This window comes from Rhinopithecus roxellana, chromosome 12 (genome assembly GCF_007565055.1).
Source record: "Rhinopithecus roxellana isolate Shanxi Qingling chromosome 12, ASM756505v1, whole genome shotgun sequence".
Lineage (NCBI taxonomy): Eukaryota > Metazoa > Chordata > Mammalia > Primates > Cercopithecidae > Rhinopithecus > Rhinopithecus roxellana.
In genome coordinates this window covers 110,549,226-110,568,891 of record NC_044560.1, presented here as the reverse complement: position 1 = coordinate 110,568,891, position 19,666 = coordinate 110,549,226, and the positions used below count along the sequence as shown (strand labels likewise).

General features: G+C 55.8%; 1 protein-coding gene across 1 annotated transcript in view; it reads left to right on the top strand.

The window, feature by feature from the left end:
• SHANK1 (SH3 and multiple ankyrin repeat domains 1) overlaps positions 1-19,666 on the top strand; it is a 58,390-nt gene that overhangs the window by 21,389 nt on the left and 17,335 nt on the right. The window contains exons 13-21 of the mRNA XM_030912901.1: positions 1,302-1,415; positions 1,594-1,669; positions 2,135-2,161; positions 9,867-9,949; positions 10,178-10,302; positions 11,107-11,242; positions 11,504-11,584; positions 12,365-12,433; positions 12,816-12,934. Coding sequence (XP_030768761.1) covers positions 1,302-1,415; positions 1,594-1,669; positions 2,135-2,161; positions 9,867-9,949; positions 10,178-10,302; positions 11,107-11,242; positions 11,504-11,584; positions 12,365-12,433; positions 12,816-12,934 — 830 coding nt within the window. The remainder of the gene's footprint in view (positions 1-1,301; positions 1,416-1,593; positions 1,670-2,134; positions 2,162-9,866; positions 9,950-10,177; positions 10,303-11,106; positions 11,243-11,503; positions 11,585-12,364; positions 12,434-12,815; positions 12,935-19,666) is intronic.

The following is a 19,666-nucleotide window of genomic DNA, read 5'->3' as shown; positions in this document are numbered from 1 at the left end:
TAAGTATTTTTTAAGTGAACAAATGATTGATTACGAGACCACCAAGCCAGGCATGGCAGCACCAGCCAAGAACCCAGTCCCCTTGACAACCCATCTCCTGCTCTCTTCCATGACTTTCAGCTTCCCCTCATTTAGTCTCCCCAGATGCTCTCAAGGGAGTCAGTTTATGGAGAGGAATACATCTGATGGCCCCAACTCAACCCCTAGCATAGCTAGAGTCATCTCCACGCAAGGGTATTGTCCACATTCACTTCAGCTTCTTTGTCTATAAAATGGAAAAACAGTTGTTACCTAGCTGGGTAGGCATAAGGGTTGAACGAGGAAGGAAACTATGTGAAGGGCTAAATAGGGGCAGAGTCATGAAAATTGCCAGAGAAATTGAAGACCATGTGTTTGCCACTGGTGCCCTTGTCATGCCCTGAAGCCCTTGCATGGAGAGGTAGCAGCACATGAGTGACTGAAAGCATGCCCTCTGGAAGCAGACTGAGCTGGTTCAAATCCACATCTGTCAATTACTAGCCTTGTAACCTTCAGCAAATGATCTTGGCTCTCCAAGCCTCAGAGTTCCCATCAGTAAAAGGGGGATAAAGGAAGTGGCCCCTCTTAGGGTTCTGGCCCAGGTGAGAGTTGGATAAACATTAGCTGTTCTTGTCATGCATCTCTGTTTTTCAGCAGCAGGCATGTAACAGGCAGTCTGTGATGTTCGCTAAATGGGGAAGCGGTGGGGCCTGGGAGGGTGGGCAGGGGGAAGTGGCTTCCGTTAGGGGAGAGGGAGAGAAGGAAAGAAGTGATTCTAATCTCTTCTCCATTCTAGAGCCAGGAGAGGCAAAGAGAGACAGAAAGAGGGGTCTGGGGACACAGGACTACACAGGACTAAAGATTAAGTAGCAAGGAGACTTTGGGAGGTGGCAGGGACAGTGATGGGAGGGTGAAGTAGAGCTTGTCCCCCCATCTGTGATCTAAGTCCACAGAGCCTAGGAGGATGAGAAGGAATTACACAACTGAGCAGTTACCAGGGGAGACAAGGACCAATTGTGGACCTGCCCCTAACCTAGGAAGACCATGTTATGGAACACAGTCCTCTTCCCCAGTGCCTCTGGTCCTCATGGGATCCAGAAGCTAGAATGCAAGAGTGATATGATTTGGGTCTCCCCCAAGCTCCTTGCTCCTTCCTCAGACGTTTATTAAGGATGCCGTTGGGCCGGGAACTGTTAACTGTGGGAAGGCTGTAAGTTGAGTGTGTTGGCAGTTGAGAGGTATAGAGACACCAAAATGTCTCTATGTCCCCGTTCCCCATCCAGTACTTAGCATCGGGGAAGGAGGCTTCTGGGAAGGCCAGGTCAAAGGTCGTGTTGGCTGGTTCCCGTCTGACTGCCTGGAAGAGGTGGCCAATCGCTCTCAGGAGAGTAAGCAAGGTAATGTGGAACCCCCAGCCGTGTTCAGTGGGCCCTAGGATTCCCATGTCCATTCCTTTCCCTTCCTAATGGGGGTGGGGTACTGGGAGGTAGATGGGAAGACTTGGGCCAGGAGCTCTAGGGTTGGGCTTGTGGTTTCCAAAACAAGAGTCCAAGGTTGTCTGTTGTCCCCCTGCAGAAAGCCGCAGTGACAAGGCAAAGAGACTCTTCCGGCATTATACCGTGGGCTCCTACGACAGCTTTGATGCCCCAAGGTAAATGTCCTTACACCCTCGGGCAACCCCCTCACCCCAAGTTCCCTTCACAATGTATGCCTTTAAATATTTCCATCACCTCTAAGCCCCCTTTCTAATCTATTCCTTCTAAAGTTTGATCCAGGGGTGGGAGAAGCCAGAATTAGCTTCAGACAGCACAGCCCAACCCCAAACCATCTTCGGCAGCCACTAAGACTGCCCAGCTCTGGGGCAGCCAGAGACAACGGAGTGGTCAGGGCAGGGCGGGGATGTCTAGGGGGGCCGGGGTGCTCTTATGTCTGGCTGGCTGGAGGCCCTTGTCTCCTTCATGTGCCCCATCTCTGTGCAGTCACGTGCAGTGGGAATGTGTGTGTCCCATGCACCAGTGTGGGGAGGGTACTGTCAGGGCCGGGTGGGATGGGGGTGAGGAGAGAGGTGCACTGACACCTTTCCCCTCCCTGGCTGCTGGCTGACTTGCTTCGGAAGCTTAATGGATGGGATTGGCCCAGGGAGGTGAGAGGGGAGGGGCAGGGAGGGGATGGGGTCAGGAGGGGAAGGACGGGCTGCCTGGGGGGTGTATGAACGTGTGTGTGCACGACCAGAGCTGAGGTTTCCTGGTGTGTGAACGTGTGTCTCTGTAGGTGTGCATGACACGCATCTGTGTGCATGTGTGGCCTGGATGTACCTGTACCTATGCCCAGGGCTGGAGGGTCTGCCCTGCTCTGTATATACTGGTGCCTTTGTGGCTATGATTATGTGGGGCTGGCTCTGCACATCTGTGCTTCTCTGAATCTGTGGGCAAGCACTGCAGGGCATGTCAGTGAGTCTGCTCACACACATGGACAGGTGGGTCTCTGCACACATCTGTCCCTCTCTGTGCATGTCACTGTGCGTGTGCGCTCGCACATTAACGTGTGTGCATGCATGTGCGTCTGTCTGATTGATCTGAGATTCAGGACCTGGGATGTTGGGGGAGGGAAGGGCAGAGGAGGGGAGGATTCCAGGGCTTGGGCCTCCAGAAGGACAGGGTTGTGGGGGAGGGAGGGTCATAATTTGGTGTCTAAAATATGACACTCTCCTCCACTGCTCCCCCCAATCCAGGGAAGGGTCCCCTTGTGCGTAGCATCCTTCCATTAAATGTGTCCAAACCTACGTGTCTGTGTTCTGGCCAGTGGGGATGGGTCGGGGATGGGGGGGACAGAGAAATGGCAACATGGGGATAGAGGGTGGGGCTGGGGTGCCACCCTGCGCCCCTAGTGTCTGAGGCGCTTGACCGTTGTGCGTGTTTGCCTGGCACGTCTCCGGCTCTGGGCACCGGGTGAGTATTGGGGTACACCCCCCCACCCCGAGCTTCTATGTCAACCTCTGCTTCTTGTCTACCAGCGTCTCTCTGGGTCTCTCCTTGGCCTCCGTCCGTGGGGGTCACTTGCCCTACCAGCTGAATGGGGGTGGTCCCCATCACCCTCAGCTTCCTTCCTCCTTCTACTCTGTCTTGTCAATGGGCTTCCTCCCCTACTCCTCCCTGCCTCTCGCTGGCTCCCACGTGCTCTCTGTGTGTGGTGCGTCGGAGCTTCCCCTCCTCCTGCCTCCCCGCTGTTCCCGGCCCTGTCTGCGCTGGCCTGGCCCTGCAGCCAGGGCCCAACCCCGGCCTCCCTCCCGGAGCTGGGCGGTCCTTCGTGTGTCTCCCCTCCTGGCGTGTGCCGCCCCCTCCTCGCGCTGGCTCGGGGTCCACGCTCTCTCGGGGAGCTATGGTGGTGTGTTCGCCCCCCCGCCTGGGCTTCTCTGGTGGGGGAGGGGTGTTGCTCATGGCCTTGGGGCCCAGTCTGAATGTCCTGGCCTTTCTTGCCGACCGTGTCGAGGTGCGTTGCGTGTTGGTCTGTAGTGGTGGGCTGCGTGTCCCCGCCTGGGGCCTCTCTCACCCGTGGTGTCCCTGCCGGGGAAGCGGGGCTCCGTCCGCGCGTCCGTGCACGCGGCTGCGAGGCATCTTGTGTGATGTTGTGCCTCCCTCTCCCCGCGCTCTCTCGCTCTGCACCTGCGCGGGAGGGCTCTGGAGGGGGGAGGGGGGTTAAGGGGGGGCTCAGACCGGAAGTGCCTCCCCTTCTCCTCCCCCCTCCAAGCCTCGCCCCTCCCCCTTCTCCCGCCAAAGGGGCCCCCGCGTTCCCCTCCCGGCCCCCTCCCCCCTGCCCGGCCCCCTCCGCCGCCCGGCGCAGGACGCCAAGGGGTTAAGCCTCGCGCCCGCCGCCCGCCTCCGGAGCTGTCCGCGGTGCTGAAGCCGGCGCCGTCCGCGGTCCTCGCGCTACCGCCGCGGCCCGACCCCGCGCCCCGCGCCCCCGCGCCCCCCGGCATGTGAGCCCCCGGCCCTGCCCTCCCTCCCGCGGGGGGGGGTGCGCGCCCCCTCCCCCTCCCCCCTCCCGGCGCGGGTCAGCATGAGGCGGGGCCTGGGGGCCCGGACACGGGGGTTCGGCCGAGCGGGGACGGGGACGCGGCGGCGGCGGCGGCGGCGGGGGCGGCCGGTACCGGGACCCGGGCCGGGGCTGGGGCCGCGGCGGCGATGGCTTTGTCTGCGGTCGGCGGCGGGGGTCTCGGGGGCGGCCCCGGTGGGAGCTCCCTGCCGCAGCCGCCCCCCGCGCTGTCCTCCAGCTGGCCAGCCCTGGGGCCCCGGCGGCGCAGCGTCTGGTACATCTACAGGTAACGGAGCGCGCCGCCCCCTGTTTTGCCGCCCGGCCGGCAGGCCCCGGCCCGCGGTGGGGACCCTCCCCCGCCGCGTACCCCCAGCCCCAGGGCCCTTCTCCTTCCCCCAACCCGCCCCTTACCCTCCGCTCCTCTTCCCTTAACCTTCTCTCAGTCCCAAATCCCTTTCAGCCCCGCTCCATCTCCCTCCCTCGACCCCTCTCCCTGACCCTCCCCCCTAATACGCACTCGTCAGCCCTGGGAATCTTTTCCTCCACCCCCTCACAGGCCCTTCCAGGCCCCCCTCTGCTCTTCCCCCAAGACCTTCCTCCCAGCAGGCCCCCCAAACTGATCCCCCTCCAGGATTTGGAGCCCACTCGCCTTTCTGCCGCCCTTAGCGCCCCCACTCCCCGGAGCCCTCCCTGTGTGGAGCCACGGTGGCTTACCCGCATCCGCCTACATCCCAGGCCCCTGTCCCTCTGATCCCCACATCCCCACACCTCTTCACGTTGTTGGCAAGTCCCCCCATTCATACCCCTCTCTCCCATTCACAGTCATCCCCCCTCCATCACACACGCATCCCGCCCCCGGCTTCCCCTCCCCTCCTCTTTTTCCGCTGCGTGTCACTGTGCGACGGTTCGTGTGTCAGTGTGGCTGTGTCGATGTGCGTGTGTGACTGCCTGCAGCCGCGTGCGTGTGTGTGCGTGTGTGTGAGAGTGAGAGAGAGATGGAGAGATGGTGGGCTCCCAGCCCACCCCCCAACTGTGTCCATCTGTGTGTCCCTGTGTGACAGCGTCTGTCTCTGTATGACTTGGAGCGACAGCGAGGCTGTCTGGGACTGTGTGTGTGTGTGTGTGTGTGGTGTGGTGTGTGCTGGAGTGGGTCTGTCCCAGGGACTGCGGCTGTGCTTCCCAACACCCACCTTCCTGGGCCTGGCCTGCCCCTCCCCCACAGGTCCCTACTTCAAGGGTCCATCCTGTGTCTCCTCCCCATGTGCTCCTCCCCCTTGCCCCTTTGTCCCCGGGGGTCTGTGCATGTCAGGGGCACTTGAGTCACTGGCTCTGCCCTCTGCCCATGTGGGGCACGTGTGCTGAGCCCCGTCTGAGCTGCATGGGGAGTCGCATCCGCTTGTGTGTGCCACTTCTGAGCATGGGGACGGGGGCTGGCGTCCCTGTGTGGGGCCTCTGGGCAGGCCGTGGACACGGGTACATGGGGAAGGGCTTGAGTGCGGGGTTGGGGGTGCGCCGTGCACAGCAGCAGGCTCTGGGCTGGCGGACCCTGGGTGTGTGAGAAGGACGTGGGGTGGGGAGGGGAGTGCTGGCCGCTGCAGTGCCCCTGTGTGTGGGATCCAGTGAACAAGAGCTGGCTGCTGAGCTCCGGAGGCCGCTCAGGGTTGCTGAGGGATGGCCTGGGGAAAAGCATTGTGTGAGCTCCTGCAGGGCAGGTAGTCAGCCAGAGGGAGCCTGAATGGGGTGCTGCGGGGGCAGCCAAGATGGGGGGCGAGGGGGAGGGGCTAGAGGGGTCTGGGTAGGAGGTGCAGGGTTGAGAACGGAACAGGGGAGAGTGGAGATGCTGAAGTGGGGGAGGGGTGGAGGCTGGAGCACGGAGGGTTCGGAGCAGAGAAATGGAGTGGGGAGGGAATTCGGGGAATGTGGGGAGGATTTGGGAGTGGGGATTTGGACAGTAGGGTGAGAATACCAAGAGGACGCAGGGAATGTAAATGAAACGCAGCTGCCAGTAAACGCAGGCGGGAGGGCTGTGGTGAAGTGAGTCGAGGGGGCAGAAATAGGTTTAGGTTTCCACTGATGCAAAAGTGGGTACCTGGGAAGCATGAAAGGGACCGGAGATGCTTTAGGGGAGCCAGTGAGGTTACTTACGGAGGTGCCAGAGGGTGCAGGAAGGATGAGGATAAAGGATGAGGGAGAGGTCGCAGGACGAGGGTGAGGAGGTCACAGAGGTCTGAGGAGGATGCTTTGGGGGAAAGGGGGGTAGGGTGTGTCAGGTGATATGGGAAATGGGGGGATGGTTCCATGGGGTGTGAGGAGGGCTTGTGGGAGTCAGGGATGAGGAGGGTGGGTTAGGGCGATGTGGAACCTCAAGATGGCATGCAGGAGTAGGGAGTGAGGTGCAGAGAGGAGGGGTACACAGGAGTTGGGGAGAGGGAGTTTAGAGGTACATGGAGCTGTGGGAGCAAAAGAGCAGTTGGAAAGTCCAAGGAGACTGTGGTGGGATGAGGGCAACACCACCTATGTCCTAGCTGGGGATTGGGTGAGGGAGTCATGGGGCAGAGAGGGGAATGGAGCATGTGTAGGATAGGGGTTGGATGAGAAGCAGGAACAGGGTGGGTCTGGATGTTGTTGGACCCCCTCCCCGCCCTAGATCACCACTGGCATATATACAGGTTACCTCTGGTGAATTCAGATCTTGGCTTTGACGTTTTTTTAACTAATGTCATCTTGAGCAAGTTATTTCTCTGTGCCTCAGTTTCCCCATCTATAAAATGGGAAGAATAACAGTCAAACCTTCCCTGGATTGTTGTGAAGACTAACTGAATACATAAATGGAAATATATAAATGCAAAGTGCTTGGAATCATGGCTGGCATTCAGCAATAATTCAATAAGCGTTCCTCGCCACGGTGTTACTGCCACACCCTGGGATAAACTCCAGGTGCTGCAGGGCCGAGCTCAGGGTGGATTCTGAGCAGACGGATATATGTGCTCAAGGTATTTCGGTGCTGTGGAGTGGAGGGTATTACCACTGCAGTTACCTGAGTATTCTCTTGGGTATTGTTGAAGAATGATACTCACTGTGTGACCTTGGACAAGTTACTTAACCTTTCTGTGCCTCTGTTTCCTCACCTATAAAGTGAAACTAGGGCTGGATGTGGTGACTCATGCCTGTAATCCCAACACTTTGGGAGACTGAGGTGGGAGGACTGTTTGAGTCTAGGAGTTCAAGACCAGCATGGGAAAGATAGTGAGATCCCATCTCTATTAAAAAAAAAAAATTTTTTTTTAATTAGCTGGGCATGGTGGTAAGCACCTATAGTCCCAGGTACTTGGGAGACTGAAGTTGGAGGATCCTTTGAGCTCAGGAGTTTGAGGCTGCAGTGAGCTATGATTGTGCCACTGCACTCCAGCCTGGGCAAGAGAGTGAGACTCTGTCTCAAAAAATATAAATAAATACATAGATAATGTGGAATTGGCACTTATCCCTACCCCAGAGGCTGGTTATGAAAAGACAATTTAATGATCTATCTGTGGAGGGCTTCAGATACTGCCCAGCCCATGGCAAGTACTCCTTCTTGGCATATTGACATGGGAGTTTTATTGACTATATTGGCTGACATTTGGGGAAGGCTTATGTATGGGGTATGAGGCTGATGAGGGGGCAAGAGAGAGATTCCAGAGGGCAGGGAGAAAGATGGAGGAAGGGAGGGGTTTGTGGTATGAGTGAAAGAAAAGTGAGGTTACCTCCAGTGAGGAAGGGTGCTGCTGGCTGCTAGGGGAGCCTGGAGACCTGGAAGAGATACAAGAGGAGGAGCAGGAAGGTGAGAATGAGGACATTACAGAATGCATGCATAGAAACAGGCAGCTCTGATCTCTGAGCCAATTTCCGGGTCCAGTTTCCTTGTCCACTCGCTGTTCCAGCCTTCTCGGCCCCTTTCCTACCTTCCCCTCTCCCTTTTCCTCCCTTCATTCACCCCTTTGAGCCCCTTCCCTCCTTCTCTGTCAACACCTCTCCATCCAGGGGAGGAAGACATGGCGGGTATGGTTGGATGAGTTTACTGGACTGTGATGAACTTTGAGCAAGGACTGTTGCTGGAGTATGTACATGTGAACATGTGTGGTGTTAGGTGCACTGAGGCGCCACAAGGAGGGTGGTGGCAGGAAGGGAGGACACGTGCACGTCCAGAACCCTGTTGCCATGGTGCAAATGCATGGATTTTTATAAGGGGAGCCATGGGGGTCCTGGGAGCATACAGGGGTGCTTGTGGGGGTGGCACCCAAATACAGTGGAGCACAGTAAGTATTATTGGCGTTTGCTGGGATGTATGTGTTCAGAGGGCGTGTTTTGGGAATACACTGAGATCCGAGTGAGGGGGAGTTATTATTGGAACATACTGGGATGTGTGGGGGTTGCCGAAACATACTGGAGTATTCGAGGAGGGCTGTTTTGCTGAATTTGTGGGGGCAGGTAATTGGGAGCATGCTTGGCTATGATTGGAGTGTATTAGGGCCACATGGATGTTACTGGGATCTGGGTATTATTGGAATACACTGGGATTGTGAGGGTGGGAGGTGGGATGGGCTTTAGACAGTGCTGAAGGAAGCAGGGCACAGCAGAGTGCATGTTCCGGTGACTCCTGGGTGTTCTTGGGTATTCTGAAGGCAGTGGGGATGCAGCCAGGGTGTCTGAGTATTCCTGCTGTAGACTGGGGGTGTTGGATCCTCTAGGAGTGGAATGGATGTGTATTCCTGAGGTGTACAGTGGTCATATCAGGGGTTTGGGGCTGTTTAAGTGAGCGTTGAGATCCATGAACTGTATCTGAGTTTCATTGACATTTCCTGGGTACATTTGGTGGCTTTACTGGAAACTACCACCCATATTCATGGGTGCTTTGCATTTTACTATAATAGAATATGCTGACTGCATGCAGGAGCTCCATTTGAGGTGCACCAGGGAATACAGAAGACAGTGCTGTCCACAGCGAGCTTTGCAGCAGTGGAAATGTTTTATATCTGTACTGTCCAATGTGGTGGCCACCAGCCACGTGCAGCTTCTGCACACTTGGAAATATGGCCACTGTGACTGAGGAATTGAATTTTTCCATTTGATTTTGATTAGCTTTCATAAAAACAGCCACATGACCCTAGTGGTCACCATATTGGGCAGTGCAGAATTAGCAATTTTACCCTGTGTAGGGTCCTTGGGAGGTGACGTATGTATAAAGGAATTTTGAGGGGTATCATCAAAATACATGAATCCTCTTGACTTAACACCCTGACCTAAGGACATCAAGCAGATCGTATTGAGCACCTACTGTGTGCCAGGCACTGTGCAAAATACTAAATGTGTATTACCCCCACTGGACTCCCACTGCAACCCCATCAGGTAGGGTCTGTGATCGCCCTCCATTATAGATGGGGGAACTGAGGCACAAAAGGTTAAAGTTGTGGGCTCAAGTTCATAGGCAGGAAGTGACTAGCAGGGGCCCAAGCCGGGCTGTCTGGTAATCTGGAAGCTTTTCTCCCCATCCTCCCCACGGTGCCTGGCGCTGAATGGATGGGTGGATGGATACATGGATGGATGAATGAGGAGGGAGTGGGAGAGAGAGCATGCCGGCTCCAAGGGGGAAGCCCGTCAGGGCCGCTGCTAGCATACGCACACAGAGTGGGTGACAGAGATCCTAGGAGGTGCAAATTAATAGCCCTGGAGCAGGGGTTCAGGTCTCTGGGTTGCCGGGTGGGGGACAGGCTCTGTGTCTCATGATCTCTTCTCTATTCCCCACCACAACCCCCCCATTTCTCCTGCCTCCCTGCCAGCGATTACATCATTAAGGAAAAGACAGTCTTGCTGCAGAAGAAGGACAGTGAGGGGTTTGGGTTCGTGCTCCGGGGGGCCAAGGGTGAGTGCCAGCCGGGGAGGGGATGGGAGAAGGGCTCTGTGACCCCAGAAGCAGGGCTGGAAAGGGGGGCTGGAAAGGGAAAGGGACCCCAGCCCGCCCACCACCCCACCCCGGGGTGCTGGTCCCTCAGCTGCGGTGAGGCCTCCGTGACTTGGGTCTGAGCCCCATCCCCTGCTCGGCCTCTCCACCCCCTCCCCTCCGACCCCGCCGGCTCCTCCCTGTCTGCAGCGCAGACCCCCATCGAGGAGTTCACCCCCACCCCGGCCTTCCCGGCGCTGCAGTATCTGGAGTCGGTGGACGAGGGTGGCGTGGCATGGCGAGCTGGACTACGAATGGGAGATTTCCTCATCGAGGTCAGTCCAGGCCCCCTCTCTTCCCTGGGACCCTGTGACAAGTTTCCAGACCCCCTCATGATCCACACCAGGATCTGGCTGCCCAGTTTTATTCTCCTTTAGCACCAGGATTCCCAGCCCCCTGCCCACCCTCCAGCCAGCCTCCACTTTCCCCAGTGATTCCATCCAAAGGCCTCTGAGGCATCTCAAAAGAGTGACACAGAGCTGTCCCCAACACATACACAGTACCAGGGGATGGCCAGGCACAGTGGCTCACGCCTATAATCCCAGTGCTTTGGGAGGCTGAAGCAGGTGGATTGCTTGTACTCAGGGGTTTGAGACCTGCCTGGGCAACATAGCAAGACCCTGGCTCTTAAAAAAAAAAAAAATTAGCTGGTGCTGTGTACCTGAGGCCTCGGCTTCCTGACTCAGGAGGCTGAGGTGGGAGGATTGCTTGAACCTAGGAAGTCGAGGCTGCAGTGAGCCATGATTGTGCCACTGCACCCCAACCTGGGTGACAGAGAGAGACCTTATCTTTTAAAAATAAATAAATAAATAAATAAATAAATAAATAAATACTGGGGACAAGGAGGGAGAGGGAAGTGAATAGGGTAGGCTGAGCCTCATCCCCAACCCTGGGGCCAGGGAGGGTGGGAAAGGGGGCTTGCCCAGGGAGGCGGTAGTATGAAGGGTCAGAGGGAGGGGAACGTGGCCCAGAGGGCCATGGACAGGGCAGCGCAGGAGCCATCCTTGTTGGGGTCTCTGAAGCTGCAAGCACCCCTCCCCTCGTCTACTCTGTGTGATCTGGGGGTGTCTGTGCCACAGGTGAACGGGCAGAATGTGGTGAAGGTCGGCCACCGACAGGTGGTGAACATGATCCGCCAAGGGGGCAACACGCTGATGGTGAAGGTGGTGATGGTCACCAGGCACCCGGACATGGATGAGGCAGTGCACAAGAAAGGTGCTCCTGCGGCCGCTCTCGCAGCCACCCCACTGCCACCAGGCTCAGCCCCGCCGGGAGCCCCAGGGCTGGTTGCTCCTGCCCAAGGCCTTCTGTTCCCTAGCATTACTTCTCCATGACCCTTGTGGGGAGAAACTGAGGCAGGGAGGGCTCAGCACGCTGGCATCGGCTATTCTCTGAGCCCTGGGAGCCCTGTGGTGGCAGAGGGTGGTGGGGGCGTCTCCCCCATGATACTGATGCCTCCCCTCATCACATTTCCAGCACCCCAGCAGGCCAAGCGGCTGCCACCCCCAACCATCTCCCTGCGTTCCAAATCTATGACCTCAGAGCTGGAGGAGATGGGTGAGCCTGCGGGGATGCTGAGGCCAGGGGGCCGGGGGGTGGGGAGAGGGGAAGGAGGGCTGGACGATCCCTCGAGTTCGTTAGTGTTGTTAGTGACCAGGGGTCCTTGTCCTCATCCTGTCCCCAGTCCATGGGTCGGACTCTGGCCTGTGTGTGTGTCTCTGGGAAGGGGTGTCTGAGAGACAACTCTCCTCTGTGCTCTTGTATCTGTTTCTCTGTTGGGGTCTCTCTCAGGGTCTGTATGTACCCTCTCTGCGGGTCTCGCTGTCTCCTTCCTTCTGTCCCACCTCACCCTCAAGCCCCATTCAACATCTCTCCCTCCACCAGCTCCCCCCAACCCCCAATAACAGAGAAAAGCAAGCCCCTCCCTCCAGACGAGGCCGAGTGGACCTGGGGGTCCCATTTCCCCTGACAGGGGGCTGGTCGGACAGCTGACCGCCCCGGGGCCCCGAGGGAGGTGGGCTTCCAGAGAGGGGGCCCCTCTCCTTCCCTTGACGTCCTAACTCTTGGCTCCTCTACTGCCTCTCCCCCGGGCTAGTCTCCCCTTGGAAGAAGAAGAGTGGTGAGTGGGCACAGGACTGGCGGGAGGGTCCCCGTCTCCCGACCCCGCCGGCGGACTCGCCCCTCCCCGACCCCGGCCCCTCACTGCCCCTCTCGCGCATGCGCGCGCCCGCTGGCCACGCCCACCGGCCCGCACCTGCTGGCCACGCCCACGGGCCGAGCCCGCTGCACCCCGCCCCCGGGGACTCCCTGGGCTTCATCCGTGTTCTTTGCCCACAGAGTACGAGCAGCAGCCGGCGCCGGTGCCCAGCATGGAGAAAAAGCGGACCGTGTATCAGATGGCTCTCAGTAAGACGGCCCAGCCCTGCTCCTCGGGCTGCCGGGCCCCAGCCCCGGCATCCGCTGCATCCCCGTCCCACCATGAGCCCCACGGCGCCCCTCACCTTCCTGCCCCAGAGAGGCCGCGATCCCACCTTCCCTCCCTCCGCCCGCCCTCTCCCAACGGCTGCCCCGTTCCCTGCCCGCACCCCTTCCCACCCTGGGTGCTGCCCACCGGGCTTGGTGATTGTGTCTCCAAGCGGGACTGCCCGTCCCCCTGGACCCAGGCAGGGCTGCCCTTTCCTGGTTGATCCAGGTGCTGGATGAGCTGCGGGCGGCAGCTCTGGTCTCTGCGGCCTGGGTCAAAGCAAACTTCATTTCATTGTCTTCCCATCTGTTCATCTCCCCCTAGACAAACTGGACGAAATCCTGGCCGCGGCTCAACAGACCATCAGTGCAAGCGAGAGCCCTGGGCCCGGTGGCCTCGCGTCCCTGGGCAAACACCGACCCAAAGGCTTCTTTGCCACTGAGGTAGGCGGCCTGGTGTGGGGAGGAACTGGCAGGGGGAAGGCGGTTCACACACCAACCTGGAGCCTTTCTCTTTCCAAAACCCTCCTGATGCCCCTGTGTGCTTTAGGCTGGTCCTGGAGGGGCGACACGCATCCTGGAGTTTCCTCCTTTCTCCCAACTTTGGGGACCTCCTTTCCTCCTTATCCCCTTTCCCCCAAATCCCATCTCTGTCCTTTTCTCTCTCCACTTTCCACCCCTGCTCTTATACTTGCGCTCTTGCCCCACCTCTTTCTGTCCCTCTGCGTCCCATCTTAAGGGTTTCCGGGAAGGCAAAATGATGTCATGGATGGAGATTCCCCGACATAATAATAGATACCCAACACGTAGTACTTATTAAAATATGAATGGTCACGTCTGTCGCCACTCTGTCTGCCTCTCCCCACAACCAGAGGCCAATCTGTGGGGAGTGTTGATAATTTGGGGGACACTGCATTTTATTTTTTAATTTTTATTTATTTATTTATTTTGAGACTGAGTCTCACTCTGCCGCCCAGGCTGGAGTGCAGTGGGGCAACCTCAGCTCACTGCAACCTCTGCCCCAGGGGTTCAAGCGGTTTTCCTTCCTCAGCCTCCTGAGTAGCTGGGATTACAGGTGTGTGCCACCTTGCCTGGCTAATTTTTGTATTTTTAATAGAGATAGGGTTTTGCCATGATGGCCAGGCTGGTCTCGAACTCCTGGCCTCAAGTGATCCGCCCACCTCAGCTCCCCAAAGTGCTGGGATTACAGGCGTAAGCCATCTTGCCTGGCCAGACACCAAATTTTATATGGATTATCTCATTCATTCCTTAGATTCATCCTGGGAGGTACACGAGGTTGTTAGCCCATTTACAGAAGGGGAAACTGAGGCTCAAGGAAGGAAGAGGGATTTTAACCCAGGGGCAGCCCTCTGAACCCATGGTCCTGCCACAGCTCTGGCTATCCTGGTGGGGTCCTGCTGGTCCCTTCCTGGATGTTGCCCCTACTCCACTGGACTGTGTGCCTTCCCTCCAACACATCCCCCACTAGGCCTACCAGTGCCACCCCTTGCCCTCCACCTGTCTCCTCCAGAGGCCACGCTCTGCCTTACTCTTCCCTTCCCGCTTCCTTCTTCTCTGCCCAGTCCCCATCCTCTGGCCACATCCACCACCTAGTGGTCAGGAGTCCATTCACTCTAAAACTGGGTTCTTTGGCTTTAGGGGGTCATGGATCTCTTTGGCAGGCTGCCATAGTCCTCAAAATAATGCTCATAAATGCATAACATAAAATAAGATAACAAAAGAGGCCGGTTACACTAAAATATAGTTCTCAAAATATTTTTCAAAAGCAAAATTTGTGATATCATAATATCATCTTTTTTTGTCAACATGTTAGACACTGGCGGTGGATCTTAACAACTCTAATTTCAAAATCACGAGGAGCATAAACACTATTTTGGGAAATCTGCACCACTGTGATGGGATATGGAAATATCTGTGATTCCTACTGGGGATACAGGCATGGGTCTTGCTGAAACTAGCATGGTTTGCTGCTTACATATTTAATTGAGAAAAGGTTGAGTTTTTGTTGGAGGATGATGAAAATGAAAACATAGGACTTCTTTTCCTGTACAAGTGCACAGGCCCCTGAAGTCTATCCACAGTCCCTCGTGCTCTGGAGGGTTTCGTACTTTCAAAAAATCAAGAGTAGGCCGGGCGCGGTTGCTCAAGCCTGTAATCCCAGCACTTTGGGAGGCCGAGACAGGCGGATCACGAGGTCAGGAGATCGAGACCATCCTGGCTAACACGGAGAAACCCCGTCTCTACTAAAAAATACAAAAAACTAGCCGGGCGAGGTGGCGGGCGCCTGTAGTCCCAGCTACTTGGGAGGCTGAGGCAGGAGAATGGCGTGAACCTGGGGAGGCGGAGCTTGCAGTGAGCTGAGATCCGGTCACTGCGCTCCAGCCTGGGCGACAGAGCCAGACTCCGTCTCAAAAAAAAAAAAAAGATGAAACGGTTTTAGAGATTTGCATTCACTTGCCGGAGACCTCCCATCGAGTGTGTATCTAATCAGACAGAACCAAAGTCCAAATTCACCTACTCTCTGAAATTTATTAGAACCCCAGGATCAATATGCGAAGGGTTTTTGTGGTTATTCTTGGAAAGGCGCAAAGCAGAGAAAATCTTGAGTACATGCGGGCTCCCAGACGAGGCTGAACGAGGCTGCCTTCTCATTTCAGCTCTTATACTGTGAACAAGTGTCTTTTCTCGGTCTATTTAGTGCCACGTGCTTTGCATCTTTGGGCCTTTTAGTGGTGATATCAGTGTTTCAAAGGTCCCCCAAGCATGGTGCTGAAGAGCTGTCTAGTGTTCCTAAGTGCGAGAAGGCCGTGATGTGCCTTATGGAGAAAATACGTATGTTAGAGAAGCTTCATTCAGGCATGAGTTAGAGCACTGTTAGCCAGGAGTTGGATGTGAATGAATCAACAATGTATATTAAATAAGGCATCCTTCAACAGAAACATGCATAAAACAAGATTATGTATTGATTGGTTGAGGGAAATGTGTGGCAACCCCATATTAACGTAACTACCGCAAGTAGCCACAATTGCCTGTATTTGGGGCTGCGTAATTCTTTGTTGTGGAAGCCTGTCCTGTGCATTGTAGGATTTTAGCAGCATCCCTGGCCTCTACCGTCTGGATGCCAGCAGCAAATACTGCCCAATGTCCTCTGGGGAGCAAAACCACCTCTAATTGAGAACCACTGCCCTATATCATTCTAAGGTTAAAAGATTTTCAGGGCCGGGCACAGCGGCTCACACCTATAATCCCAGCACTTTGGAAGGCTGAGGCTCGCTGATCCCTGGAGCTCAGTAGTTCCAGACCAGCATGGGCAACATGGCAGAAAACCCATCGCTACTAAACATACAAAAATTAGTTGGGCAGATGTGGTGGCACACCCCTGTAGTCCTAGCTACTTGGGGGGCTGAAGAGGGAGGATGACCTGAGCCTCTGGGGTTGAGGCTGCAGTAAGCCATGATTGTGCCACTGCACTCCTGCCTAGGCAACAGAGAGAGACCACCCTGTCTCTAAAAAACAAACAAAAAAGATTAAAAGATTTTCAGCCCCAGGATTATCCTATGGGGACTTAGATTCAGGATACTACCATCCATATTCACTCATTAAATTATTCAGTATTTATTGGAAGCCTGGGAGGTACTCCCACTAATCCCATTACTTCATGCCTCCCCCAGTCTGTATTTTACACTCTCCTCCTTCTGAATTTCCCTCTCTGGGGCTCTAAACACACCCCAGGTGTTTCTGTTTGTTCCTGATCCCCCAGAAACTCTATATTAACAGACAAATGGGGATTCAAATTCTGACTTCCTTTAACTTAATTTGCCACCTTGGACCACATTACTTAATTTCTCTGCATCTCAGTTTTCTGTTCTGTAAAATGGGGCTAAAGCCAGCCTTGCCTAGTTCTTATGACGATTCCATGAGATTAACTGTAACACAGCAAACTCCCAACAGATGGTGAACCCCTCAGGATAGAAAATAGGCCAGGCTGGGCGGGGCACGGTGGCTCACACCTACAATCCCAGCACTTTGGGAGGCCAAGGCAGGCAGATCACAAGGTCAAGAGATCGAGACCATCCTGGCAAACATGGTGAAACCCCATCTGTACTAAAAATACAAAAAAAAAAAAAAAATTAATTGGGCGTGGTGGCGGGCGCCTGTAGTCCCAGCTACTCAGGAGGCTGAGGCAGGAGAATGGCGCAAACCTGGGAGGCGGAGCTTGCAGTGAGCCAAGATCATGCCACTGCACTCCAGCCTGGGTGACAGAGCAAGACTCCATCTCAAAAAAAAAAAGAAAATAGGTCAGGTACAGTGGCTCTCACCTGTAATCCCAACACTTTGGGAGGCCAAGGCAGGAATATCCCTTGAGGCCAGGGGTTCGAGACCAGCCTGGGCAACACAGTGAGACCCTGTCTCTACAAAATATTTAAAAATTAGCCAGTCATGGTGTGTGCTGAGGTGGGAGGATCACTTGAGCAAGGGAGGTCAAGGCTGCAGTGAGCCATGATTGCGCCACTGCGCTCCAGCCTGGGCAACAGACTGAGACCCTGTCTCAACAAATACATAAATTAATTAATTGAAATAAAGTAAACTAGAAAGTCCACCATGACTCACCAGTGATCTCTGTGTATGCCTCCAGAGACCCTGCAACATCAGAGACCCCACAATAGCATATCAGACTGAGTGTAAATCTCTGATAAACTAATTAGAGCAAGTCCTGTTTTCATTAATTCAACACATGCACAGAGCTCCTGTGAAGTGCCAGGCAGTCACAGTGCTAGGTCTGCCCTGCATGAACCCAGGTACAGGACAGTCAAGAGCCTAACCCTCAGGGAACTCACTCTCTGAGCTCCAAAGACCCCCAGCCCCAAAGGAGCCCAGACACCAACCAGTAATAAAACCAGCTGCCCACCTGCCCCTGCCTCCTAGAAATGAAACTCACAGGCACTCACCTGAGTTCTGCGAGACCTCCTTTCCCTCTGTGTCCAGAGGACCCATAGTCATTTGTCCTGTGCATCCCCCTTGCCTTTTCTTCTCTCACCTCTTGGATCTGTCCCTAGGCCTTCCCCAGGCCCCCCTCTCATGTTGGAGGCTCTTTCTGCCACCTTCTCTGCTCCTTCCCACCTGCCATTTTTATCTTTCCCACTCTCTGAGTCAATGCAGATGCCCCTTCATGAGGTTTCTGCGTCTTGGTGGCCTCTCTTGATGTCTGGTCTTGTTCTCAGTGTCTCGATTTCCCATTCATTTCAGCTCCTCTCCCCTCTTCACTCTGCATCTTCCCTCCGGTTTAGATGCAGTGGGGGGGGGGGTGCACTATCCCCCCGAGGCTTCGTGGGTCAGGTCTGCACAAAAGTGAGCAAGAGCAAAGCATTGCATAAGATGCCACTATCAGCCAGGCATGGTGGCTCACGTCTGTAATCCCCGCACTTTGGGAGGCCAAGGCAGGTGGATCACCTGAGGTCAGGAATTTGAGACCAGCCTGGCCAACATGACGAAACCTCATCGCTACTAAGCCTACAGAAATTAGCTGGGTGTGGTGGCACACGCCTGTAATTCCAGCTACTAGGGAGGATGAGACAGGGGAATCGCTTGAACCTGGGAGGCAGAGGTTGCAGTGAGCCGAGATTGTGCCGCTGCTCTCCAGCCTGGGTGACAGGGTGAGATTCCCTCTTGGAAAAAAAAAAAAAGATACCACTGTCTAAGGACTTGGAAACTGGGAGATTTCAACCCTCTCCAAAGATGCACTTTTGCATACAACCTAGAGGAGGTGGGGAGAGTGGGGGCGCAGAGCCTGGCAGATCCACCCTAGGTCAGGGCGCCTCTTGGGCTGTCTCCTCCTAGGGCTCTGCTGTCCCTCTGCCCCTTGGTATGGCTTTGGCTTTCTCGGCTACTGTCTTTGTCATCCACCACTGATGACTGAGGGCTCCCTCGTGCCCCCTCGTCTCTCAGTCTGAGACGTCATTGTTCCCTCTCAGTTGCACTCCTCGCTTCTGGGGTTCCCTCCTGGGGCTGCACAGGCCCTCTCCGAGTCAAAGCTGCCCTCCCTCCTGCCTCTCTAGGCTCTTCCTGCTTCCCATCGCCCTCTCATTTCCCCTCTCATCTCTCAGTCCGTGTCTCTCCCCCTTCTAGGCCCCATCTCTGTCTGTCCCTCCTCTCCTCTCTCACTCTCCCCATCTTCCCATCCCTCCCTGTTTGCCCACCTCCCTCTCTCCTGCATCTCTGTCTTCGTCTCTTTGTCTCTTTCTCTCCATCTCTGTCTCTGTGTCTCTTTGTCTCCCTAGTTGTCTCTCTGTCTCTCTGTCTCCTCATCTCTGCCTTTGCCTCTGTCTATCTCTGTCTCCCCATCTCTGACTTTGTCTCTCTATCTCTGTCTCTCCATCTCTGCCTTAGTCTCTGTCTCTCCATCTCTGTCTCTCTCTATCCCCATCTCTGCCTTTGTCTCTCTGTCTGTCTCTCTATCTCTGTCTCTCTACCTCTGTCTCTGTATTTCCTTGTCTCCCTCTCTCTGTCTCTGTCTCTCTCTCTGTCCCCCCATCTCTGTCTCTTCAGTTGTCTCTCCCCTATCCCGTCTCAGGGCTGCCTTCCTAGCAGGAGTTCCCCAGCCACTGGTCAGCCGCAGGACATGCGCTGCCATTGAGGCACCAGGCCACGAGGTGACGGAGAACTGGGCCTTTGGGCGACTCACTGAGGGGGAATCTGCCCGGCGGCCGGTGACGTCATGCAAGGCTGCGCACTCTGATTGGCTGCCCCTTCTGCGCGGGAGCGAATGCTCCCGTTGGTTGGTGGAGTTCAGGTGCTCCCTCGGGGATCAGTGCGATGCCCCATCAGACTGTTATGGTTCTTCCGTCAGTCTGACATCTCTCCTGTCACACTGACCCTTCTTATGTCAAGCTAACCCATTTTTGTCCCTTCTTCCACATGGCACGGAAGTGTCTGTCAGCTTGCAAATCTGACGCCTCCTCTGTCACTCTGCACCCTCCTCTGTCGGGGACACGGCTCCCCCCTCACTCTAACCAGTTCCTTGCCACTCTAAGCCCTCTTCCGTCACCCTGACCTCTTGCCTGTAACTCTGACCCATCACACTGATACCCCCCATCACCCTGACCCCTTACCTGTAATGCTTGTAATCCTGACCCCTCCCTATCACGCTGACCTCTC